Raw genomic sequence first — 15647 nt, forward strand, 5'->3', positions numbered from 1 at the left:
TAATCGATAAATATATATAATTTATTAAAATTAAAAAAATTCACATACGTTTATACAAGAAGTGAATATAATATAATTAGGTAGGTATGTGAACATAATTATTACGATGACCAACCATGCATATAATTCAATACTATTTAAGTGTTAAAAATTACACAATATGTAGGTATCTATTAAAATATTCAAATAAATAAATTATCATGAAATTACATAAAGTGAGGAACACAATTTTTCAAAAACACATATAATATATTAGGTATTATTATTATTTGTTGCTTATTCGTTAAAAAAGAAAAATTCCCAAAATTAAAACCACGTGCTTGTGCTTGTGCTTGTGAGCGTACCTACTATAAACATATTCATTAATATATTAAGTATTATCTATGTATTGTTGCACTGTATATGATCATCATATTATTATGACTGTTTCGGGAGATCTGCAATACGTTCATGCGGGGCCGGCAATTTCTCCCACGATGGCTCGACGTCCCAAATTTCTTTGGCGTACTCGGTGATCGTGCGGTCGGACGAGAATTTTCCGGAGGACGCGATGTTACGGATGCACATGCGTGTCCATTTGGTCTGATCCTATAAAGTGACAGATCGAGAAAAAAAATGTGTTAAATCAATATGCTACGAACACTCCAAAAACGATCGAAACAGGACTTAATATCATAGACCTCATATACATAGTATTTATATGTAGGAAGGTAAATAGTCAATAGCCAATAAAGGTCATAGCATTGACTATATTAAATACTAGTACTTATTTATAAATTATTATCAATGGTACCTAATAGGTATACTGTTACAGTGAATTGATTATGTTGTACGCATAAACATTTGACTGAACGAAATAGACTATTTCAAAATATATATAGTTGAACACTTCAATACTCAAAATATTAAACCATCCGAAAATCTTGTACGTATAATATATTACTATGACATAAGTGTTGCTGCAGTGCTGCTGCAGCCTGCAGTTACTTACTACTTGCAGCATTCTTTTGAAAGTTTTCCGTCCAAAATGTGTGCGATCATACCTACGTTATAATTGGTTATTATTTATTATATACGGAGCAGAAGAATGGTTTTTGCACGCCTGTATGAGACTATAACAATATTTTTAGTTGGACAGTTTGAAATAATCTCGTACTTTTTAATGCTCTTAAAATGTGGACTTATTTTATATAGTTTTACCATTTTTAACTTTAATACTTTATATTGATATTTTTTGTGATAAAAAAGTGCTTATTTATTAAGTTTTTTAATGAAGATTAGTTTATTCGAGTCTAGTTCATAATATGTAAATTTACTTAGTTGTTCTATACTTCTATATATCAATATTTAAAGAATATATAAAACAATTATATCATAGTTGTAAAATAGAATAATATTAGGTAGGTAATATTAGGTACTTATAGGCTATTAACTAAGTGGTTAAGTTCCTTTTTAAGAGCTATGTGCCTATGTGCCTGGATATATAAGTCCTCAGCCATAGATTATCATAATGATTTCTTTACATACCATATAAGTCTCGTTGACCTTATCCTGAGCTTTGATGTAATCTTGGTAGTCGGCCAACAGGAAAAATCTATACAATACAAAACAAAGAATAAAACGTTATAGTACCTATGTATAGGTATTTTACATTGTGATTCGAAGTGGACAATATTTCTTAACTGTAGAAATAGTTAGTGAAATAAAGTAACGAATAACGATTGATTTTTTCTTTCCCCGTTTAAACCGACAGCAGAGGAGGATCTGTTTGAACACTACTACTCCTAAATAACGATTGACTTACCTGTCCCATTTCAGGAGGACGTCGACAATGTCCTTAAACTCGTCGTGGTTGTTGGGGCTGAAATATCCGTTTTGGATTTGGTCTACGCACTGTTTGAGTTCAGGTATGGATTCGTAGTATGTATGAGCATTGTAGCCTTTTCTCTTCAACAATTCCACTTCGTCAACGTTCATCCCGAAAATAAAAATGTTTTCATTTCCCATCTCTTCGGCCATTTCCACATTTGCACCGTCCAACGTACCGATGGTGAGTGCACCGTTTAACTGAAAACAAATTATTTAACCGTTACTCAGATTTAAGACGAATATCGCTCAGTAGGTACGCGTTTTGTAGCTGAGTATGTAACGGATTGGTAATGATGGAGGGTATCTTAGTAACTTCCAAGCGTTTCGAAAAATTGTAATATCGGAAAAATATATTAGAACAATATAACAGAATATTTTTGGAGTCAGTAAGCTCCGGGAATAAAACATTTAATCTTTTTTTTTCTAAGTATTCCATAAAATGTTAGATTGTTATTTTTTTTCCGTTACAAAAATATTTATTTTTTATTATTTTTAGATGTAATTTTTGATGAAATGTTTATTACGATGCAATATTCATGATTATCAGAGAACAAAATTATACTGAACGTCGATATGAAAATGGGTTTATGTGTTCGTCTATTAAACCCAAAAACAAGCCCCTCGTTACGGGAGTAAAATATACATTAATTTTATACCATCCAGATTAAGCACCGTATACAATAATTTAATAATCACACGTTCTTGATAATTGTTTGAAGGTATAATGACTCATTATAATAGCGAAATTTACTATACCATGAATTTCATGTTGCCGGTACCAGATGCTTCGGTTCCCGCAGTAGATATCTGCTCGCTGAGGTCCGCGGCCGGTATGATTTTTTCAGCAAAAGTTACTCGGTAGTTTTCCAAGTACAACACCTTCAGACGATCTCCGATCACCGGATCGTTATTGACTACGTGACCCACGTAATTGATGAGTTTGATGATTTTTTTGGCCATGTAGTATCCCGGAGCGGCCTAGACATGACAACAACCAACACACATTTATGCGAATACATTTTTTGAACTCATATTATACTAACATTATACCTACACATTTTAAGTATAAAAACATTTGATATATAGATATTTATACCAACTATACTTCCACCTCTATCAAAAAAACAAAAAACTGATCCGTATCAATAAATCACTCGCTCGGCTGTCCGAGTGAATAGCGAATACATGCGATCAATGGGTTGGGGGACGATTTATGGGGCCACTACTGCACAAATGCCCCACTGCACGGGAATAGTAAATATGCAAATGGTAATAAACTAATAACTTATAATAGTAATAAAATAGGTAATAACGTGTAATTTTATCGAAATCAAGCAATTTACCTTTCCACCGATCATAATTGTTCTCGGTACGAACTCGGCGTCTGGGTTTTTCTTGATTCTGTTGTACTGGGTGATGATGTGTAGGCAATTCAAAAGTTGTCTCTTATATTCGTGGATTCTCTTAACCTATACACATCATGTCGTTTGATTAATATAAGAATATTTTAATAAAATGAGACCATGTATATACTATAATATTATAATATGTTTATTACATATTAGTAGGTACCTGGATATCAAACATTGAGTTGACGTTGATTTTGACGTTGTACTCGGATTCCAACCAATGAGCTAGTTTCATTTTGTTTTCTTGTTTGACTTTTTGGACATCTAATATGAAACTTTGATCGTTTACAAGTTCGTTTAAATTTGTCAGCTCGTCCAAATGTGTGATCCAATTATCACCAATTCTCTGCAAAATTGAGCGAATAAACATAAAATCATAACATTGTAAAAATAATTAACACTAATAAGTTACACGAAGTTAGGTATTTATAAAAAGGGTTCAATAATACAATAATTGTCATACCTCTCCAATGATATCTGATAAATTGGGGTTGCAGAGAAGTAACCATCTACGTGGGGTGATACCGTTGGTTTTGTTTTGGAACTTTTCTGGTGTTAATTCGTAAAAGTCTCTGAACCTGAAATTCAAATGAAACAAATTTTTAATAATTTTTAAAGTATTTAAGTGGTGAAAATAATATTTGTTACAATAAAGTGGTTGTAGTTCATATATTTGATAATACAGCAATTTTTTTAAAAATATTTTTAACTTATACCATGTTGTTATGGGAATTTTTTGAAAGCGTCGAAATGCACGTATATTTTATGTATAATTATTACGTATATAATATCTAGTCAATTAATAATAAAATATAATATTATTTGATAATAATTACAAGTCGTTCTTGATGATGTCAGAATGAATACGAGCTACACCGTTGACGGCATGAGATCCGACGATGGACAAATGGGCCATGTTCACTCTCTTGTCGCCGTCTTCTTCGATCAGTGACATTCTCTTCATGCGTGCATTGTCGCTTGGCCAACGTTTTTGGACGTCCTGCGAGAAAAAAACATTTTAGTAAGTAGATTGATTACCATCATGTATTAAGTATTAAAGCAATAACGAGGAATATCTCGGATTTAGCTCGTCGTCATTATTACTTGCAAGTGCAGGAAATTGATTTGGTAAATAATTTGCATGTGCCTCGGCAATATACTGCTCATCAACGACACCGACCACCGTTCTAGTGCTTCGGGCAATACGGTGTGGTTAGTGTAAGCGCAAGTCTTGACGGTGATATCCCAAGCGGCCTCCCACGACAGACCTTCGATGTCCATGAGGATCCTCATCAGCTCCGGGATGGCGAGTGCCGGATGAGTATCGTTCAGCTGCAGAGCCACTTTGTCGGGGAACAAATTGAAGTCGGTCCTTGCCTGTACACCTTTTTTCGTCGCTTTGAACCTCCGGATGATGTCCTGCACAAAATTGGTGACGATCAAAAACCAAAAGTTTCAACATGTTTAAATTATGTGCGTTAATTAATCATATTTGTGGACTCTTATCCTACCCACAGCAAGACGTACTTGCAATTTTACTTCACTCATCTAAGCTGTGTATTATTTTTAATACAACATTTTGTTTCAATATTTGGTATTAATTATACTAATATACACACACTCCTACATCAACTTTTTTAGGGAAGTAAAAATTGTAAAAATTGTTTCCAATTGTAAAATTAAAAATAAAGGTGGTCGATAAAAGAAATATTAAAAACCACTATTAAGTATAAAATTAGATTTGTTTGTAAAAATGTTGCTTTATATTTAAAAAACCATTCTTTTCATTAATACAATAAGTTAATGTAGCCTGACCAAATAGTGAATGATATCCTATGTATCATGTATGTTTATTACGTACTTGTAGCGTGGCTGAACACATGAAATATTCCTGTTTCAAACGCAGTTCTTTGCCTTCAAACACATTGTCGTTGGGGTACAGAACCCGGGTGATATTTTCAGCCGTGTTCCTGTCGAGAACGGCTTGAATGTAATCACCGTCGTTGACTATAATATAATAAGGAAAAAACCAACTGATTAACTTTTTTTTTGTACTAACAAAATATTAGGCACTGAGAAATATTAATTATTCGTGGCGTATAGATCGAAGTATAAGTCGAAAATTATCAAATACATAAAGTAAATGTTTATAGCTTATAAAGTTGATGATTATTATTATTTTCTTTTTTGGATGCAATTTTACTTACAGAACTTCAGGTTGAATTCGACGGGAGATTTGGCAGACCACAATCGCATGGTGTTAACGATGTTATTCTGATACCCCGGTACTGGGCTATCGTACGGCATCGCGAACACAACCTATAAATTACGTGTAAACAGGAGTTTATAATAGAACTTCGTTATAGAAATAGAACAATAATAATTTTAAATAAAATGTAAGATCCTAAGATTTATTATGATAGTATTATTTTGCATACTTGAGTGTCAATCCACTTTTTGCCGGTCGGTGTGTCTACTACTTTGCCAAAGAAATGAATTGGTAACATATACTCTGGCCTAGCCTTTTCCCACGGGTTTCCAAATCTGAGCCAATCGTCAGGTTCTTCGGTCTATAATTTTAATTATAAAAAGCTTAAACTGATGTTTGTATAATATTATATGCATTCATTTTGAATTTACCTGTTCACCGTTAATTATCTTCTGAGCAAATATACCATATTCGTATCTCAAACCGTAACCATAAGCTGCCAGGCCTAGAGTGGCCATGGAATCCAGGAAGCAAGCGGCCAAACGACCTAAACCACCGTTTCCCAGACCGGCGTCCTCCTCGAGATCCTCGAGTTCTTCGATGTCTAATCCCATTTGATACAATGCTTCGTCAACACTACTTTGAATGCCGAGATTGATCATGGTGTTCTGAAGGGAACGACCAACCAAGTACTCCAAAGACAAATAATAAACACGCTGAAAACAAAAAGTAATTGTAACATTATTTATACTATTAATATATATTATACATTCATATTATATTGTAATGAACTGTGCACTAACAGCTGCTGATAAAAAAAATATTGTATAAAATAAAATATAGTAAAAATCAAACCGATTTTAAATTATTGTTTAATATAATAATTTGAAAAACAATGTTTCCGAGTTCAAATTGCTTACATTTTTATTTTTGAGAGAATAACCAAAAGAAGATTTTTTTTGTATTCAGAATAACGAATATTTTCAATTTGTATAGTAGTAAATACAATAAGCAATATTTATAAAAAAAAATAACGAGACTTGAATGAATGCAGTGATGTCTAGTAACACTATACTTTAACTAAGAAGTTTAAGAACTATATCTAATATAGTGAAATTAAATTAATACATTTCACTAAATTACTTATATCTCTTATGGGTATGTTTTTATATTTAAATACTATATATTACAGGTATAACTATAGAGGGCTCTGTTCCATGCTCATACTTTGCTCATAAACCATTATAGTTCTGCTCTCTGGAGCAACCTTTAAAACTGTTATTTTTTCAATAAAAATAAATATTCAAACAAAACATTTAAACGCATATATCTCTTACTAATGACCAAGGTCATTAGTGTCATGATTTTCGAATTTAATTATGAAATGATGTCAACTTGCATATTATATCGCTTCGCTCGCAGATTTAAAAATTTTAGAACACAGGCGACAGGCGTATAATTTGGACCAATAAATTATTCGTATAATCACATAGTCTTAAACTCCTTTTATAGTCTAGTATTTTAAAAGTTTAGCAGAAATGTCACAGAAATAAAAATGTAAATTTATTTGGTTACGATCGATTTTACATTTTTACTTTCAAAATTCCAAGATTTATAGGTATACTCGTCACTCTTGCGACGAATAAATAATAATTTAAAAAATAACTTGACCAATTATTGGTAAACGATCATGAAAACTTATCCGATGAATATTAATGTGTTATTAATAAATACTTATAATACAAAAATAATATATAATACATTTTTAAGGTTCTCGCAAGTCGTGGTTTTGTTAAATTTTAACTTGTAATCTCTCACACGGCCACTTAAGGTAAAAATGTATTCCATCGGCAGTCAAACTTAACATGCACCTACCATATTGTTTCTAACCTGTTTAGGTCATTTAGTTTATTGAGACAGAATATAATTATAAATTTATAAGAAATGCAATTTAAAAAAATTTATTTTAGCTGGTTCATTATATACTGATAAATGGTTACTAGGATAAGCTTATACCCCCTGCGAGCTAAAGTGGTAGCTATAGGAAATCACGAGAGTTCATTATTTTTCATTATAATATAAATGCATATAATAACTGAAGCCATTTTTTGATAATTATTTTCTCAGAGTTTTTAACTCCATAGAAGTTAACAAAGCTCGATGCATATAGTTTGGTAATTAAAAACCATATATTTTTAAAAATGATTTTTAACTTTTCAAATAATAAAATATAAACGAAAGTTGTACCCATATATATTATTCTATAAATATCGTTCGATAAAAATGCAAACGACTATGAATACAGTTTTGAATCTGTGATCTAGGTATGCTTTGGCGAATCCCGCTGATCACTAAACACATTTATAATAAATTGACATTGGTGGATTTGAAAGAATTATATTTTGGCATATCCACGTCCTCCTTTAGTTTAGACGACTCAATATTATATAGTATCTATAATCTATAAACAATATATGTTATAGGAGTTTATAATTGGCGAATAAAGTGTTTGAAATTTATTTTTAATTTAGATATGGACCAATATATAATAATAATATATTATAGACATTTACAACATTTCTTTAATATTATTCACTAATCACTTGTGGACAGTTGTGGTGATTATTTGTGGAGGCTAGATGATTATTACTTATTATTTTTACAGCCTACAGGGCTTAATAATATTTACATAAATATTAATTTAAGCTACCTATACCGAAAACTCAAAGTAGTTGTATCATGGAAATCTCTAAACTCGAAGACTTTTAAAATTGGAATGTTTAAACTTTAAAGTAAGTACAAGTGTACAACACACAATAAGGTTTTAGGTATATTTATAAGGCTAAAAATATTTTTACAACTTTTAGCATTTATTAGAGGCGATGAAATTATTTAATTTTTTAATATAGTTGTATCTATAAGACTATAAATATAAGTTATAATATATTAATCCGTATTATTTTCGAGGGTTAATAAATAGCTTTAATGCGTATTTTACTATTTTATTAATATATTATTTTTCAAAGTCATCGTTATATAAATGATAGGGAAACCGGCACACAATAATCATTAGCTAAAATCACGTATCATTTTATTATGTCCGTAGCTAGATAAGAAATATGCACACAACAATCAAGAATATAGAACATGTGAAGTTCGATTTTCGATCATGTCTGACATGTGTTTCTTGACCTACAAAAAATATTAAGTAATAATAATCTGCAAATAATTTAAACTCGTATGCGTGATTTGATTCATAATATAAAATAATATTTTTTCATCGAATAAAATATCTCGTGCAAATTGACGTTATTGAAAAATAAAATAACTAAATCCCTGTATAATATACAAAACAATTAACGCGATAACCTGTTAGAAAAAAAAACTTTAACAGACCTTAGCAAATAATTATAATTAGTGAAGAAAGTAGGTATTTAATATAATATATTATTATACTCATGTAAACGACTACAACGGCCAACGATATATCATTAATAATAATAATAATGTACAAAACCGTTATCGAATGTTACGAAATGATGATCGATTGATCAATATCATATTATTGTATAATATGCATAATAATATAATAGTGTGATTCGCTGTAAATGTGTACGGCTACAGATCAGCTCCAAACTCTAATAATATTATAGACGTATAACCTATCGGCCGTTCAGAAACCCGCGTATAGACGACCACATGTCCACACTGAAAATATACGTTTCCTGATTTTTTGCTGCACTATGAGCGGGTCAAAAATTGGATTCTATAATTAAATATGAAATGCACGCGTTAGTTCAACTTCGGTATGTGATATAAGTTTTAACAAGCACTATCGGATATTTTTAGAAAACTCATAAAAATTTAAGTGTATCGCCGTGGCGACGTAAAGATCTAGGTCGTGAGACGGGACGAACAAATTTGAGAAAACGATAACATTTGCCTCGTAGGCATAGTTACCTTTGGGTCGGTGTCGTGATAGTGTTGTTGGGTTCGTATCCACCGAGAAGTAAGATTATCCCGGACCATGTAGGATAGAGCGAAAAAATAGTCCCGGGCCGTCGCCACGTTTCTGTCCTTGACCAGCGTAAAGTGCAGGTGTCGGTTGAAGGACTTTTTCATCGAGATGACGTCCTCCAGACCGGCGATTGACGCCACGCTGATTTGTTTCCGGAGCTGTTCGATGTTGGCCAACGGCATGGTGACGGTCTCGTTTGCGACGGTGTATTGTGGGTAGGTATATTTATTGAGATTTCGGATTTATACGGACGATTTTTTTCTCTGGTGCTACACCGATCGCGTTATACGAATGTTAAAATAAGAGGTCCGAATGGATGTACTAAACAAATGACGTAGGTATATCGGACGCGATAAGGAATATTATCGTTATGCCGGCACGAAAGTGCGACGACAACTGAGTTAACCGACTTGACACGATCGTCGCGGTAATCTCGAGACAAAAATATAATAATTTACTCGTCCAATAACTTCGCAGTGCGGATAGCTCCTGCAGTGTTGACGAGAGGTTCATGTATGAACATGAGATATACCAATGTTATTTTATTATATATTATATATTATATGTCTACATATTGGAATTGGATAGATCTTTTTAAGTGATTATGACTATACGCTGTGGTTTTCAAAACAAAAACTTTTTGTTTTAATTGTATTACTTATCTGAAACGAACACTTCTTTAAAAAAAATGTCATGTGTAAATATCATCATTTTGAATAACATTTTTTTAATTTGCAAGTATTTAAATGTTGACAATTTCTTGTAAAAATTGAATGTTTTATATTACTTTATAATTTAAAATAACAAAAATGAATAACAAATTTAGTGTAGCCAGATAAATGGATCACTCCGTATACATATATAAATGTATAGGATATACGTCACGTATTGACGCATCGTAAATATATTATTATTGATGTTCTTTTACTTGCTTAGATATATATATATATATAAACAACTTAAGATTATTGATTTTACTATATTGATATAGTTGTATGCCTCTTATTATATTATTGTTGTAGATGTTGTACATATATTTGTTTTCCACTAGGACGAAAAAATTTGGCATCATGCACTGTACAATATTACCGAGACGACCACGATGATCTAAATTTATCAAAAGTACAAATGTTTATTTAAATGACTTCGACTTTATCTATTAAATCTAACACAATATCGTATAATATGCCAGAAATATAATAAAATTAAAACAAACTTCTAATACAGAGATTATTGACTCGTGGAAAATTATGTGTATACAAAAAACAACTTATTTCAAAAGTATCCATTCATTTTTTTAACCCGACCTTTGTAAAACTGCAACACTATTTATAGTATTAGAGGAACAAACATGATAAAGTACCACGTGCAAAAAAACAGTATACCGTATACCCAAGTAGTAATTATACTGATAAAATTAAATAGTAGTAAAAACAAGTAGGTCGGTAATCTGTACCAGTCTATACTATGACTAGGGATGATACAATGGCGTTTTCTGTTTCCATCTGGCGTCTCTCAGACGTGTTACAGAGAAAAATACACAATCACGCAAATTGATAATATTATATTTTATTGGGTAATGATTTTTTGATTTCAGTTTTATACAAATAAAATAAATAAAATAATAACTTTTAAAGATAATTTTCATGATTTTTTTTTTAAATTTAGGTATACTTTTAAAACGTATTTAATTGTTTAGATTTAGACCTTCTTAGACTCTTACACATTTGAAACTTTTTTAGGATTATTGTATTGATATTTTCTAATAATTTACGTATATTTTCTATGAATAAGTTTTTACTATAAGTTGCACGCATATAAGACAGAAGCATAAATTTAATTGTGTTATACAACAAACTCATATCATTCAAAGATTGTCTTAATTATATCGATTCATAGTGAAACAATCCCAATTATGATACACTAAGATATAAATTATTATTTTAATTTTAAAAATATTAATATTTATGTACACCTACGGCTTAATGGCTCACCTCCATTTTTTCTTTTAAAAATTATTTTGATCGAATTCTGGGCCAAATTTTTTTGGAGTTTTTATGTATATACTTGAGGACCATATTTTCGATTATTTCAATTTAAGAGTGTTCTCTCAAACATACAAACATAGTTTTTATTTACAAAGAAGTTTGTATCACGATGCACGGGTCATTTCTTGGATGTCATAAAAATCTAAAAATATGGCCCTTAAACTTTAAGCACCAATACTTAAGTATTCAAACAAGTAAAAATCTAAATTTGAATAATTTCATTATTAAAGGAAAAATTGCTGGTTAGCATGCTTGATGAATCTGATTGTATAATTGTTTGGATCAGTAGTCACTAATCAACACTTCAAGATAGTTATATGAGTATCTGTGACTTGATAAAATAAAACTCAAACACTTTGCGTATGACCTATCTATATATTATTATAATCACTACCATACCGACATTTGATAATGTATAATAGTTAATAGGTTAATAAATTTATTATGGAAAAACATCAACGTGAGATTGCATAAATATTGAAAATGAGCTGTGTATTGTAAATAACTATTAATAAATTATTATTATACATATAAACACATTTTTATAATTTATAACATACAGAATACTCTCTGTTAAAGTTTTTTTTTCTACCTACATATAAAAACGTATCTAATATTGAAATATTAATTAATACAACATAATTGGAGGAAAAAATTATAACTCGTCTATCAAGTAACACCAGTTGGTAAATTATTTCCACATTAATAATGACGTAAATTGTTCTACGCTTATAGCCTATAAGTATATAATGTTATATTTAACAAATTATATTTCATTTTCTTTCATGTATAAATATATAGGTCAATCTCGTTCAAAAGTCATTTACTGATAATAAAAATCTGATATTCACGAATCACGACTATACATAAATATATCAGTGTAACATATATTATGTATACGCTATTATAATATTATAGCATATGAAACTCTGCATAACGATTTAAATTTTTTAATTAAATTTTATTTATAGATTGGTAATGACTTATGTTGATTATATTTTAATATAGTATCTAAATACAATTAATACATATCACATCACTGTATTTAGAAATCGTAATGCATGATTTGTCTTAGGATTCAATATTTAAATCATATCGTGTACTCAGCTTAATCATTTGACATTTAACCATTTGAGTTAGTTTTGGGTTAAAAATATAAATCATTTCAACATAAAAACAAATATGTACAAATATAAACAAACCATTAAGCAACAATGAGAATGACGTTTGAAAAAGAAAACATGTATTATTTAAACTTTAAAGTACCTATTCGTATTTCGTGTATAAAAATAATAATAGCATCATAACCCATAGGTGGAGCCACAGGGCGTACGGGGTATGCAGCTGTACGTAATATATGATGTTCGACATAAGGGATACTTCATATTAGAAAATAAGGGCCATCAAACCAAACGTTTTTTTTAAAAATGTAATATAAATGTACACATGTTTTTTTCTTTAAAAAAAAATAATCATTTTACATTTTTAAACTTTGATTTAAATTGTAGTATTTTCAAACTTAATATTCATACTTTTATAGTTTTGTAGTGCGTTAAAATCACAATCCTATATTTATAAAGTATAATAGTATAATATTTCCTACTTTGAAAATTTAACTCATGTTTTCAAATTTTAAGTATGTAGAGCTTTTTATATTTTAATTCTAACGAATAAGTTAGTAGTGTTGAATAATTGTTGTTGTAACTTATAAGTTTGTATAGGCTGATTAAGATTCTGCATATTCTGAACACAATTTCTAGCTATGCCTATCAAATAGCTATGAACCATGATCAATCTAGTGATTAGTCACAAATAAATGCAAGCATCACCCCAGGTACATTGTACCTAATTGTTGTTCGTTTAAGTATTTTTAATAACACTGTTTCAGTCAAAATTATGATTAAAAAATACCCAAAAGTTTCATAATAATTTAATTTAGCAATTCATCGTACATATTTAACTGTTTGAATGTTAATAAAATCGAAAAAAAATTATTATATAGCTGATGTAACCGATGTAAGTTCTGATTTTATGGTTTTTTTTTAGAAATGAACTGTACGGAAACAGTAGGTATAAAAACTAGAGCCATCATCTTTATTAAATTACGTGTAAATATTACTATAACAATAAATCCTTCAAAACGTTGCCAGATTTTCGTGTGTATATATTTAAAACCACCTTCAACAAGGTTAAAAGTCAATAACCACGCGTTATATCATATGTACCCACTTACGAACAGAATTATTTTCGTCAAATATTTATAAGAAAACGATCAAAATTAAAAATATATTCAAATGCTGTATTATTGGTAGGAATATAATTTTAAGTAACCAGTAGGTTAGGTTACTCAATAGTTGGTGAGTGCTATATAATCGCACATATAATAATATATTATTGTATTTTATTTTATTTATGTTATTGGTAGGTATTGATATTTTATTATAATATTATCTAATTGGAATTCCCAATGAAATTTAAAAATTTTTAATCAATTCCATAACCAATATAGGTGTATATTATAATATTGTCAAGCCATTATTTCAACATTTAATTAAGTATCAAAAATAAAATCTTAGTAATTAAAGGTTCTTTACTTCTTATCCGTATAATAACTAGATATAGATTATAGGTATAACTATTATTATACTTATTAGTAGACTTAGTTACCCATCTCATCTGAAATAAGTGCATACAATTAATTTTATTCATAAAAGTTGTATAATATTAGTTGTTGTGTGGGTGTTCGATTGTCAAAAATACAAAAAACATATAATAAAATATAACAATTGTATAGTATATGAAATTCATATTTTGGATAGGCGGGGAATAGGTTAGATTAGGTTAGGTGGTTAAGTTGGGAGGTCCTTAATCTTTTGTTTTGCATCAAGCTTAAAAATTGTAAAGTTGGCTGTTTAAAATCTATATCTAGTAAAGAGTTTAAAAATACTTAAATATAATTTTATAACTTATAGTTTAGGAACATATATATAATGTACAGACATTTTGTAAGCATAAATTGTATTAAGAATTAAGAGAATGTTAATTCAACATCGATAAAACGCATTCACGTAAAATAATTTTTGTGATTTTTGAGTATTCTTAAAGTAAAGTCACTTATTAAGAAAATTATAGGTGACAATATTTTTGAGGTTTTGACATACAGGTTTAATATTTTATTATTATTTTACTTTATACTCGACCTTAAAAATAAAAATAAAATTTGAATTTAAATAGGTAATAAATTGTTTTGAGACAATTTTTAGATAAATAGACATTATACATGCTAAAAACATTATTGTTTTTAATTTTTATAATAAGAAATTTTATTCTAAGATAACTTGAAACATTAAACAATTGTTATGTCTGAATACGTTTTGTTTATATGTTGTGCCTGGGCCATAGAGAGAAGTAAACAGTATGCTGACATCCTCTTAAAACAATAATACAAATACTATAATATTTTATTCATTGGAAATGTGAGATTTAAAAACTATTGTTATGTCATTAATACAAATAAAAGCAACCATTAACTACATAATATATTATATTATGTAAAAATGCAAAATACAATACAACTAATTAATTATTAGGTAAACCATTTGTAAAATAAATTTAAATCAGACTACCTACCTGACTATCTATAGAAAAGTTGGCATACTCAACAAGTAACAACGATATGAATGTAAAACCAAGTCTATAATAAGGCTAACCAACTAATTTTACTGTAGTAAAGAACCCAAAATCCAATTTAAAAAAGTAAAATTCAATGAATTTTTAGGTTTAAACGTTCCACAAATTTATTTTATAAATACCTAATAATAGGTAATATAAGTATTATTTTTAACATTTTTGATCTGTAAAATTTATAATTTATTGAGCATATTTCATATTTTAAATAACTATAACTGACAGACCTGATATATATATCTATGTATATTTATAAATATTAAAATATATAACAATTAATAAAAAATTGTTTATTTATTTTTGATTTCATATGAAATGATTAATAATAAATGCAAGTTAAATGTAAGTACACAGGCTATATAAGACTAATCAAATCATCATGTTATGATTAATAATTTTATAATAAA

General features: G+C 29.2%; 1 protein-coding gene across 2 annotated transcripts in view; it reads right to left on the reverse strand.

The window, feature by feature from the left end:
• The window catches only part of LOC111027190 (glycogen phosphorylase), a 19411-nt gene continuing 3764 nt past the window's right edge, over nt 1-15647 (reverse strand). The window contains exons 1-14 of one of the 2 annotated variants that reach the window (XM_022305439.1): nt 9448-9921; nt 5919-6203; nt 5717-5848; nt 5486-5597; nt 5140-5285; nt 4383-4697; nt 4115-4278; nt 3742-3856; nt 3442-3624; nt 3213-3338; nt 2626-2847; nt 1805-2067; nt 1528-1594; nt 1-588 (exon numbers count right to left, since the gene is read on the reverse strand). In XM_022305439.1, coding sequence (XP_022161131.1) covers nt 418-588; nt 1528-1594; nt 1805-2067; nt 2626-2847; nt 3213-3338; nt 3442-3624; nt 3742-3856; nt 4115-4278; nt 4383-4697; nt 5140-5285; nt 5486-5597; nt 5717-5848; nt 5919-6203; nt 9448-9687 — 2541 coding nt within the window. In that variant the 5' untranslated portion in view covers nt 9688-9921 and the 3' untranslated portion in view covers nt 1-417. Of the gene's footprint in view, nt 589-1527; nt 1595-1804; nt 2068-2625; nt 2848-3212; nt 3339-3441; nt 3625-3741; nt 3857-4114; nt 4279-4382; nt 4698-5139; nt 5286-5485; nt 5598-5716; nt 5849-5918; nt 6204-9447; nt 9922-15647 lie in introns of those variants that run through there. The other variant, XM_022305438.1, reaches the window with a different exon arrangement.

The sequence above is a fragment of the Myzus persicae genome, unplaced genomic scaffold, assembly GCF_001856785.1.
Source record: "Myzus persicae strain clone G006 unplaced genomic scaffold, MPER_G0061.0, whole genome shotgun sequence".
Classification (NCBI taxonomy): domain Eukaryota; kingdom Metazoa; phylum Arthropoda; class Insecta; order Hemiptera; family Aphididae; genus Myzus; species Myzus persicae.